General features: G+C 51.3%; 1 protein-coding gene across 3 annotated transcripts in view; it reads right to left on the bottom strand.

The window, feature by feature from the left end:
* Nucleotides 1-219: 219 nt before the first annotated feature.
* The window catches only part of ARID1A (AT-rich interaction domain 1A), a 70411-nt gene continuing 59156 nt past the window's right edge, over nucleotides 220-11474 (bottom strand). For 2 of the 3 annotated variants that reach the window (XM_027059970.2, XM_053209573.1), the window contains exons 12-20: nucleotides 9550-9757; nucleotides 8250-8382; nucleotides 7901-8076; nucleotides 7386-7536; nucleotides 7170-7304; nucleotides 6989-7085; nucleotides 5623-6514; nucleotides 5145-5275; nucleotides 220-3312 (exon numbers count right to left, since the gene is read on the bottom strand). In XM_027059970.2, coding sequence (XP_026915771.1) covers nucleotides 1582-3312; nucleotides 5145-5275; nucleotides 5623-6514; nucleotides 6989-7085; nucleotides 7170-7304; nucleotides 7386-7536; nucleotides 7901-8076; nucleotides 8250-8382; nucleotides 9550-9757 — 3654 coding nt within the window. In that variant the 3' untranslated portion in view covers nucleotides 220-1581. The remainder of the gene's footprint in view (nucleotides 3313-5144; nucleotides 5276-5622; nucleotides 6515-6988; nucleotides 7086-7169; nucleotides 7305-7385; nucleotides 7537-7900; nucleotides 8077-8249; nucleotides 8383-9549; nucleotides 9758-11474) is intronic. The other variant, XM_053209572.1, reaches the window with a different exon arrangement.

Here is an 11474-nt window from a genome sequence, read left to right as displayed (position 1 = left end):
TTGCACTGTAGAAGGTAAAGCAGGATGTGATGCAACAGTGACATCGTCCAGGATGCCACCACTCAGTGGGGAGAGAGAGCGCACCACAGGAGATTTCCAAAACAAAACAAAACAAAACAAAACAAAACAAAAACCGAGACTGGCAACTCCCCATGCCCCACCCCCCGAAAGATCAAGCTTTTAAATAGTCGGAAAACAGTAAAAAGCCTCACAAACGTCTTACCAAGATTTAATGTACATTTATTCTTAACACGTGGAACATATAGTATAAAGATTTCATACTGAATAAATGATATTCATTAAGCCAAAAAAGGAAAAAAGGAGGAATTTACATCAAGTTTTAGCTACATTGTTTGAAATACAAATATGCAGATTTTATCACTGAAAAAATCTCAATTGTGTTTCTTCATCAGGAACTTCAACTGAACCTAGAACTTTTTCACACCTCGATTAGAAAGAAAACAAAACAAAACAAAAAACCCGGAAAAAAATAAACTATAAGTTGATTGGCTGCTGAGACAGCAAGGACTTTTTACAGAGACCTGTACAGCATCGCGCCGAGGGGGGCGATGTCTGGCAAGAGATTAAATAGCTGTGTCTCGCTTTGTGCAGGTCACCAACTTGTTAACTCGTCATACTATAAAGGGGTAGCTGGGAGGGGGACCAAACTGTGGGTATCCAAGGGTATGTGCAATGTACAACGTCATGTATATACACACGTGGCAGCGCAGCCGCTGCAGCTAAGGTTAAAACCAGTTCTAAGAGGTGATCTCAGGGTTATTCATACAATCAAGGAGGAGAGAAAGAGGTCAGGGTGTTGTAGGTTCACACATGATACTTTGGGGGAAAAGCCTTTTTTTTTTTTTTTTTCTCCTCAACGTTTAACTAAAAACATTTTTAAAAACTACAGCTTGCTGCTGACCCAGCGTTTTCTCTTGTTTCCATGTGAGACATTATTATTACAGTATGTTTACAGTATCGGGTGTACAGTACAGTACATGAAAGGGTCTACACTCTACTGCACAGGCCTCTCCAGTGAACAGAGTCTGTCCACAACTGCGAACTTCTCGGCTCCCGCAAGATTGTGAATGTACAACAATAAACCACACACAGTTCAGCAGTCACCTTTTTTGTCCTTCAGAGGGTTTTTTTTTTTTGTATTTTTTTCCTTTTTTTTTTTTTTTACCATTAAAAACAGTTATGAAATGTGGCATCCCGTCGATGCAAGGGCCGGGAAAGCCATTTTTATTTTATTTTATTTTTTTTCCCCAAACTCACTGTAAACGACAGTAACTTTGGTTAAAATAAAAAAGTCTTCTATGTAGGCAGAGCTTTGTCTTTCCAAACAGGGTGGGGTCCTGAGGGGAGTGAGGTGAGGACAAGGAACAGACAGGTGAGGGGGGGGTGGGGGGGAGAGGAGGAGGAAAGAGAACTAGGAGAGACTTTTGACCCAAGGGAGAAGCCGGACAGCACAGGGTAAACTGGATTCTGAGGTGGTTTTGCATAAATAAAGGGCAACAGTCAGTTTCTAAGTTCTCCACACACGCACACACACACAGGGAGGGAGGTGTCCCACGGCTGTCATGACTGGCCAATCAAAAACAGTACATCACAAATGACTTGTGAAACCAACGAGTTCATCAACGGCGAGACCGAGATGTCCAACAGCCGCGACTCGTACAGCGTGAACTCCGAGTGGTTCTCGTCCACCTTGGCCAGGGCCAGCAGCGCGCGGGCAGCCCGCCGCATCATGTCCACGCTGGTTGGCTCGAAGGGCGGGTTCTGCATGTGGAGCAGGCTGGCCTGGCTCTGCTGGAACTGTGTGGCGGCGAGGCTGTCCTCCAGGAAGCCCAGGAGGTTGCCGATGCTGCCCTTCTGCACTGCGATGGCACGGGCCGCCAGGCTGTCGCCCTGCGCCAGATTGGCCAGCAGTACCACGGCCATCTCCCGGCACACCGGGTTCTTTCGGTCACTGAGGAAGCGCACCATGGTGCTATACAACTTCTCCAGGCGGCTGAAGGGGGGAGTGGCCAGGATCAGGTCCACATTGTTGTCCTGGATGCTGAGTTTGCTGAGGGTTTCCAAGACCAGTCTCTGCGGGGAGAGGACGGCGTTGGGGCCCAGGGTGGAGAAGGGGTCCTGGGCTTCGGCGGAAGGGCAGACCGCCCAGTGTAGGAGTCCGTCCAGGACAGGCAGGCAAATGCTCTCAGGGTATGGGGAGAGGTCCAACTGCCCCGAGATGTTGGCGAGTGTGACCAAGGTGTTTTCCCGGAGCATCTCCAAGCAGTCCCACCACCACTCCACCTTGTTGCAGCTCACCCCTTGGTCCTGCTCCTCCTCCTTCTCGTAAGTCAGTGGTGCCTGCTTCCGCTCTGGGTGCTTGTGGTGCAGAAGGATCAGCTTGCCCAGGATCAGCAGCAGCCCCGGGTGTTTGGACATCTCAAAGTCGTTGCCTGGCACGAACGACAGGCTTCGGATGGTGTTGGAGACACAGACACAGCGCTTGGCGAGGGAATCCTGCCAGTCCAGAAGGGTACACAGTGGGGTCTCATCTTTACTGTGGGGCTCGTCCTCTAGGATCTTGATGTTCCGGTGGCTCTGTGCCGGGCTGATGCCAAACGGAAACTTGCTGCTCTCCTTGGTGGCCTCTGCACTCTTAGCTCCCTCCTCGCTCAATGTGCTAGACCGGGTGGACAACATGTCATCCATTGTGGCTGTGATCCGTTTCTCTGGAGCGCCATCGGGTGGGGGGCCCTCCTGTTCTGTTGTCCCTGGTGTCCCCTCTGCCGCCGTGACGTGTTTCCGGGTGACTGGTGGGCAGGGCGCATGAGGCCGGGTAGGCAGCAGCTCCGTCTTGCTCTCAAAGTGGGTCTGGATATGCTCAGTGGTGTCCCCCCCACCAATCCGCCAGTGCAGCAGGCCACTGTCAAACTCCTGCACACGCCCAAGCTTATCTGAGCAGTCCACCACAAACGGGTCATTCTTCTGCACGATCTTTACCGGGAGCTTGTCAAACTTGCTAACCAGTTTCTCCTCACTACTCTCCGAGGCCACCTTGTCCTTGCTCGAAAAGGCCATCTCCTCATCATTTTCCACTACTTCCTCCTCTTCTTCCTCCTCTAGTTTAGGACCTAGAAGGTCTTCCTCCTCCTCCCCCTCCATAGGGGCTGGACTAGACGCCTTGCTGAATCTCCCAGGGTCCAGTAGTGTTCTCTGTCCTGGGTCACCCACCTCATACTCCTTTAAAATACCAAAGATCTCGATGAGGCAACGCCGGAAATATTCCACGAGGAGCTCTAGCAACCCTGGGAGCTAAAAGAGGAAAAAAACAGGAGATAAATTACGGGAGAGAAGTGGGCTAAACGAGAGGATCCTTGACTTGAGAGGCCCCCCCCCAGGTCTTCTAGCAGATCTCCCCGCTTTCCTTGTAGGTCAGACATCTGTATCCCTGGGAGAGATGAGAGTTGCTCCTTTCCCCAAAGGCTCTCCACACAGCAAGTCGTTGGGTCTCTCCAATGCCCAGCACACAGTTCTCCCTTCTGCTCAGCCTACCTCCACATAAGCCTGCTTCCAGCAGGACAGACGTGCTGACCGACAGCCCTGCACCTCACCATCTCACAGCCTCCTCTTTCCCTACCAATCCCTGCTTTTCTTCCTCAGGCCCAGTTTCCTACCCACTGGTCAATGCTACTGTCCCTCTTACGACACCCTACGCCACACTGCCAAGTGTAGCCCGAGGCTAGGCACGGTGGGGTGACCCCTCTAACACGAGCGGAGAGAAGAAGAGATGCAGTGTGGACAGATGTTCCACCTGCTGTCTTCTCCAAGCTCCCCAACATTCCAGGAGGCTAGACCTCCATGAATCAATCGTGCAATGTAATGAAAGGGATGAGGCTTCGGTCCTCCAAACACTGGTGCACGCTGGTGCTAGACAGACCCAAATCCCAGCTTGGATCCGAAACAGGCTAGTTATCTCTAGAAGAAAACCCTAATTGCCGGTCAGATTAAATCTCTGGCAAGACTACAGCAAAATGGAAAAAATAAGGGCTTTAGAATTATAAAGACCTAGGTTTGAATTCTGGCTTTTCTAGGAACTATAGCCATATGATTTAAACTCTCTAAGCTGTACTTCTTCTATCTTTCCACTGAACATGACGGAAATTCCTAAACTTTACACAGTGGTTCTGAGGACTAAATGGAATATATCAAATGCCTGGCACATGGAAATCAGTATCTGTTCCTTTTCTTTCTCATGGGGAGGCAATCTTATAAAATGGACATCAAGTCAGGCTTTGGAATCAGAAAGACCCTGATGACAGCTGTGTGAACTTGGGCAAAGATAAGACTCTCAACCGACTTACTCATCTCTAAGAGGCCACATGTGCCTCGGAAGACTGTTGTGAGGCTGACATGAAAGAAAATATGAAGGATCTGGCACAAGGTGACGGCACAATAAATGGTTAACTATTAATAACAATGCTCCCTAGTCAGCTCCTTGATAGATGGGTTGGTAAGTGCTAAGGATGATCAAAAAGACTGGGATGGTGCAGCAGAAACTCTTCTCAGCTAGTGGGGAAACTCAAGGTGCACACATCCTGTGGAGAGAGGATCCGGAGAACCGTCTCTCTGCAAGAACGTAATGAAAATACCACCATCACCCCTCGCCCCCCGCCAAGCCTACTTCTTTCCACTTCCCTTTCTATACCTTAGGAAAATGGGATTGATAAAGACCTCCCGTACTCATGGTGGATGAAGTAAGAAGGGGAAAAAAAGAAACTGTCATGCTCACTAATAAAGACCACAGGTTTTTCTTGTAGCCTGAAAACGTGGTGTCCTCACTCACACCAACAGAATCTGCATTTCTTACCGATTCCAAAAAGTTTCTCCCCAATTCCCTTTGAAGTCAATCCTGATACCTTACACAAATTATTATTGTTCCCAGTGTTCTGGGCCCATGGCCAGTGGCAAAGTACTGGCATGGAATCAAAGCACTGGCATGGAAGATACCAGAGAGTGAGTGAGAGAGGGGAGACCATGTTGGCCGGGGAAGGCTTAATTCCCTGTGTCACGTAGCACTGTCTACTTCAAGAAGATCTCAGGCCCTCCTCCCATTCTTCCAATCTTTCCGAGGCACCTGTACTCACCTGACTGAGGTTGAAGGTCATGATGCTGTTGTCGTCATACAGCAGGATGTTAATGGTGTCTAATGCCCATGTGCTCTCTGCCAGCAGCCCAGACTTGAGGGACATCATTACCCGCCATGCCTCCGGGGTTCCTGAAATAAACCTCCATGTCGTCCATCTACCAAGCCCAGGTTGGCCGGATGCTCCCCCAGGGCTGGCCCATCAGTCAGGCTACTCTGAAGATAACACATGGCGGGAGGCAGTTCCTATCTAGGAGAGGACACACATCTGCTTCTAGGCTCCCTTAGGATATCACTGCATGGCGCTTGCTTTTAGTAAAGCCTGATACCAGCTGTCTTCCTTATCCAAAGTTCTTTGGCTCTATTTCAGACAACACTGGACCAGATTTTATCTCATCCAGAATGTTGGGATGGAGACAAAAAAAATGGACAAGACTTTAAGAAGAGATAAAGCAACGTGATCGGGGAGGTCTCCTTACCAATGTCTTTCATTGTGAGCCGCCTCCTCTGCTTCAACACAGGCTGTGTTGCTTCCACAGAGCCAGGTGGGAAGGTGATGTCCCGCCGAATCATGGGTGGCTGCACAGGGGCAGGTGCTATGTGCGAGGCAGGCACTGGGGGACCTGCCTTTTGCATCTTCATCCCAGAGTGCAGGAATGGAGACTTGCTAGGGGAGGTGCGGTTCTCCATTGGCCGGGGCAGGGGAGCGGGGCTGGATACCTGAGGAATGTGATTCTGCATGCTTGGCGGGGGCTGGTAGTTGGATGGAGGGGGCCTTGTCATGGGGGGCACGGGGGCAGAGGGACCATATGGGGGCTGACGTGTGCCATGGGAAGGCCACGGGCCTTCATGGTTGGCCCTCTGATCCGTGTGCAGCATTTCATCTGTTCGGTTCACACCATGATAGGCGGGGCCCTGGGGGGCAGAGCCAGTGCTCTGCCTGTTGGCGTAATTGTAGGTCATGTCATTACGCCCTTGCCACATGGTGCCTTGCTGAGTAACCTCAGCCGATGCCTGTATGGGGCCGCCCATCATTTGCGGTGGCATGTTCTGCTGGGCATTGGAGCCGGGGGGTGCAGAGACACGGTCTCGGCCAAACTGGAATGGAAACTGGTTCTGGGGGCCGCCTGCTGGTCGGCGCTCAGTAGCAGCAGCGGCAGTGGCGGGGTAAGTGTTGCCATACTGGTTGTACACATCTTGCTGAGGGGAAGGCTGGGCAGCTTGCTGCTGGCTGGCAGGCTGGGGCTGGGCTGGGGGCAACTGCTGCTGTTGGGGCTGCCCCTGCCCCGTGCTGTACGGCACGCTGTACATCTCCCCTTCGTGCCGCTTGGCAGGAGGGCCGTACGTGCCATCCATCGGCCGCTTGTAATTCTAAGACAGGGACAAGCAGAGGGGAGGTTAAATTCTGCACTCAGGGACCCAAGATCCACACGCAGCTGCCAAGATGGCTACACCAGACACTCGCCAGGCTTACTTCCACTCCTCTAGAAGAGGACACGGTCTCCAAGAGAACACAGGATTCACCTTTACAAATGATCTTTTAAAGTTGTTTCTGAAATCAAGAACCATTCCCTATTCCCCTCTGGTTCTCCCTTGCTCTGCGTAGAAAAATGTACATAAGTCTAAAAATCAAAATAAGGCCTGTATCTGGCCCTTGTGGAGAACTAGAGAGACTGGACTAGAATCTAAACAGGACAAGGTTGAGGGCTTGGCTCTTCAGCAGAATTGGTCACGTAGGTGGGAGAACACCAAAGTATCAAAAGCAAGCCTAAACTTTTCAACTTCGTCTTCTAGCTGCCTCTCAAGGGGAGCCTGTGTGTCAGTTCACCCTGCTACCCTCCTCACCTGCTGCTGCTGCTGATACATTGTGGTCTGCTGGCTGGGGAAGGGGCTGCCGGAAGGGGTGCCTTGAGTGGAGAACTGATTGCCATAGGAATCATGTCTGCGGGAGGGAGAGAATCAGAGGATCAGGGTGGGAAATGGCAAAGCCTGAGCCACAGCGACACTAGGACCAGGGTTCACTCACCGTTGTTGCTGCTGCTGCTGCTGCGGGGGGTAGCGGCTAGGAGAATACATCCCCGAGTCTGGGTTGGAAGGCATGAGATTCGGCTGTGGGGCTCCAGTGCCCATGTTTCCCTCGGGTCCTATTCCAGGCTCCGTCCTAAACACAATTGAAGAAGTGGATTGAGTCCACTAGAGCTGTGGGGTGCTGGGGTGAGACAGGAGCGGGGGCCATGCTTACCTCACTCTGTCATAAGGACCTCCATAGGGATAGTGCTGTCGAGGTCCCATCGCCACATTTCCCAGCCCAGGGCCGGCAGCTCGGCTGTAGGGGTCTCCCATTCCGCCATTGGGGCCCTGCCCTGAGGACATGAAGGGATCACTCCCTGGAGCTGAGTACAGAAAGGAAGGCAGTGAGCAAACGGGTAAGCCAGCAGGCCTAGCAACCCACACCTTGCCTGCCCCAAAGACCAGGCCCTGTTTAGAGCTTGGGTTTGTTCCTACGGTTTCACCGGCAAGTTCAAAAGAGATCTAAAGAGGCTCCAACCAGCAAAGAGCACATACTTGTTAAGGTATGACAAGGTAAGGCCAGGGAGAGGGAGACAAGAAAGGAGATAGGGACGAAGAGTGGTGGTTAGGTCTGGAAATGCCTTATCTCAAAAAATGGCTCAACAAGAACCCTGAGCCACTCTCAAGACATCCCCCCATTTCCCTGGCCCTGTCCTCAAGGGCACGAGGCCAACAGTAATTGGTCACCTTTCCTCATGCTGCCATAAGGATCCTTATTTGGCTCGTAGGACATGCGCCCCATCATGTCAGAGGTATTCATACTGGGCTGGTACCCAGGGTTTGGAGTCATGGAATTCCGCTTCTGGAATGTGGGGTCACTTCCATCAGGAAAGGCATCCTGGATCCCAACCGAATTGCTCCTGCTCCAGAGTGAGGAAAGCCAATTAAACCCCAAATAAAGCAATTCCTCCAGCAAGCAGGGCACATGCGAGTCACTGGCCGGGCAGGCAGAGCAGGGACCACTCTTGGGCTGCACAGAAGCTCATGCACTTCTGCTCAGGTCTTTCAACCCCCCTGCCCCTGCTCCTGGCCTTACCTCATGCCTGGCAAGGGGGGGATCTGACTGTGTGGTGTGGATGCTGGAGTTGGTGGCTTCAGGTCTCCTCCTTCTGCCATGGAACTGCTGGTTGACTGAGGTGTCTGTGGCCCCTGCATAGACCCAGATCCCGCTGTGGACAGAGATGTGGGGTGAGCCAGCAAGTGTTCAACTCTCACAGAAATACACAAATGCCCCAGGATCTTTTTGGAAGGGATTGCTATAAGGCTAAAGCTGGGGTTCTTTAAAGCCTGAATCACCCTTCTCAGCAGGAGATCGATCTATAAGGCCAGGTAATAGAGGAGGGAATTTGAGGGGTCTATTGCTCCTTGCTACGATTTCACATTTGGAGAACAGGAGTAGTGTCGCAATGCCATCACCACGCTAGTGATTTCCTGGACTCTCTGCCAGCTTCCCTGACTATTTTGCTTTCCTTCCCCAAGGACTCTGGCTAACTTACTAAACCCTGTAATGCGGGAGCCCAAGTTCCCAGGCAGAGCCCCTAGAATCCTAGGTAGCAAGGCTCCATCTTGCCCTAAACCTGCAGCGTGCTGTAGGAACCTAGGAGCTCCTACTCACAAGAATCTAGCACAGTGTCACCACTTAGGTTCCAATGTTCCTCCTCTAAGCTGATGCGAGCAGAACCACCAGTAATTAATGTTTCCATTAGTTACCATTCCCAACAGCAGACATCCCACTGCTTAGGCCTCCCCAGCTGATGAGTCATCTCAGGCACTCATTGCGCCCTCAGAGGTCAATACCAGGGCACATGTGTTTACACCCACCTTCTAGGAGCCCTGGCCCTCTTCCCTCTCCTTCCCATGCTTGCCCAGGACCCAGCCTCCTCTCAGAAAGGAGGGTGGGCAGAGGCCCTCCCATCAGAGAGTTCCATTCATATCCCTCCCTACCCGCTCCTTCCCATTCATTAGCATCTGAGCTCCCTGGGGAATTCAGGGCTCTCGTCTGAGCGGCATTCTAAGGCGCTGACATCAGTGGGCCAAAGCTCCCAGATGGCCCTGCCTCACTGCTATTTGTCAGATTTCCCCACTCCTCTGGTGTCCCTCCCACTCACTAGTTTACAAACATTTGGCAAGATGCCAGGTGCACAATGAAAATTAAAACTTAAGGGCTGCTACAGACTACGTCTCAAGGGAGTCGCCACCGTCCGCTCTTTAGTCTGCCAACTCGTTAAAGCCCTGTGGTAGGACAGGGCAGAGTACACGTCCCCGGTGCCAGGCACTGCCGGATAATGAGCCTGGACCCTGAATGCTTTGGTGGGGCGGCTCACCCAGATCCTTACCAGGAGAGGGAGGCTGGATCTTGGGCTGGGACTTCTTGGAATCAGCAGCTGCGAAGATGTCTGGGGGAGGGTCTTCCCCCCGTTCAATCTTGCACTCAAAGGCATAGAGACACTGGATGTACTGCTTTTTCAGGGAGCTGGCAGCGCTGCTTGAGGTGCCCACATTGAGGTTGGTCGCAAGTTCCCGCCATTTTTTATTCTTGTTGACCTGTACAACCAACCAGAAGAGTCGGGGTACGTCTTCCACCTGATCTTCCTGCCCACAAGCCCCAGACCCCATCAGGCTTCCAGGTTCTCATCTCTTAGGGAATCACAGTTCTCAGTCAACCACCAAAGTTAACCCCGCTTGGTGCGTAAGTCCATGACAAGTGTTAAATCCACGGCTAGCATCCCTCCACCCTCAGCAGGCTCTATCCACAGATCACTGCAACTAGCAGACAGTGCTTATTCACATGAGGGCAAATTTCACATCACTGTTAGTGGGAGAGAACAGAATTTAGAAGGTATGATGCTTTACACAAGTATATTACTGAAAACTGTTGTGCAAATCACCATCAGATCCAAACCCCTTTCAAGGCAACAATAAAAAATCAGTTTTCAAAAACGGAGATGTGGTACTGTCAGCCACCACTCTGCCTGACTTACTTTTGTCAAACTGGAGGTTTCCGGGTTTTTCTTTTCTTTTCTTTTCTTTTCTTTTCTTTTCTTTTTTCTTGGTGTGGGGCTCTTTGCACATTTTACATTCTTGTGCCACTGCTGCCCTCCTTCTCAGTGACATGTAACTAACTACAAGCCCTTCCCTACTAGTCACTATCCTGATTGTTCAGGAGATGCTTCAGGCCCTATAACTTCTCTGTGCCTTCCCAGCAGCTAACCTACCCTTCTGCCTCCTTTCCTAAGCTTCAGGACACGCTGACCAAGACCATGCCCCAATCCCTACAATTAGACAGTCTTTCTGCTCTAGTCAGGCAGGCCTCCTTCTTCATGCATTCTTACACTTATTCATCTACCTCAAAGGCTGGGAACACCAGCTTTCCAGTCCTAACCCACAACGGAAGTTCAATATGTTGTCATATCTACTGATCTGGTACCCGTGATACCAGAGAGAAGAGTGATAAGGAAGCAAAGAGAGGGACAACCTAGATGGCGGGGAGGTGACCAGAACACTTCCCTAGAACAGGTAATGTCTGAGATGAATTCTGAAGGTTGGAGATGGTGTTGGTTGTGTATATTGCAGACTCTCTCCTATTTCCATGCCACTTAGGCCAGTCAACTGGAATGGCCCCTTCCTCTGCCTAACACCCTACTTAATCCTTCACAGAAGCTCAGGACTCATTTTCTGCCTTCTTGGAAGCATTATAGACTAGCTTATAACAGCGCTATTTCTCCTCTGAACCCCGTCTTTAGCGTTCAATTACATCATAGCGCCTAAAAGGCTGGCATTCTCTCACAAACTGCAAGACAGGCGCAGGCTTCAGGATTCCCTCTGTACCTCACCCTACATCATTTAATGAATCCAGAAGCCCATTCAATCAAAAGCGTGCCAAACCTAAGCCAACGACCCCCCCCACCCCCGACCCCATCCCCACAGGCAGGAGAAGCCTGGCTAGGAAAACTCAACGTCAGGGATAACGGCGGGAATGAGCCCAGGGTCACCTCAGAAGCCTGCTGTGGCGTTGCTTCCCACGCCAGTTATGTGGCAGTGTGCACGTGTCTTGTTTTGTTTTCCTTTGTGGGGGAGGGGAATAAAGCCTGAAGGGAGAAGGAATTCATAACTGACTGTTGGCTGGCTTCATTCCAATCACTTTCTTTTCTGCTGGTGACAGCTGTTTTCCTCTTCTGATTTAGAAGGTTTGGAACACATCTCTCCCTGCCACGCCTCCCCCTGAGCTAAGCCACAAACTCAGATCCAACAGCAGGCTCCT

This window comes from Acinonyx jubatus, chromosome C1 (genome assembly GCF_027475565.1).
Source record: "Acinonyx jubatus isolate Ajub_Pintada_27869175 chromosome C1, VMU_Ajub_asm_v1.0, whole genome shotgun sequence".
Classification (NCBI taxonomy): domain Eukaryota; kingdom Metazoa; phylum Chordata; class Mammalia; order Carnivora; family Felidae; genus Acinonyx; species Acinonyx jubatus.
Note: the sequence above shows the minus strand (reverse complement) of the source record. Positions and strands in the feature narration are given on the sequence as shown.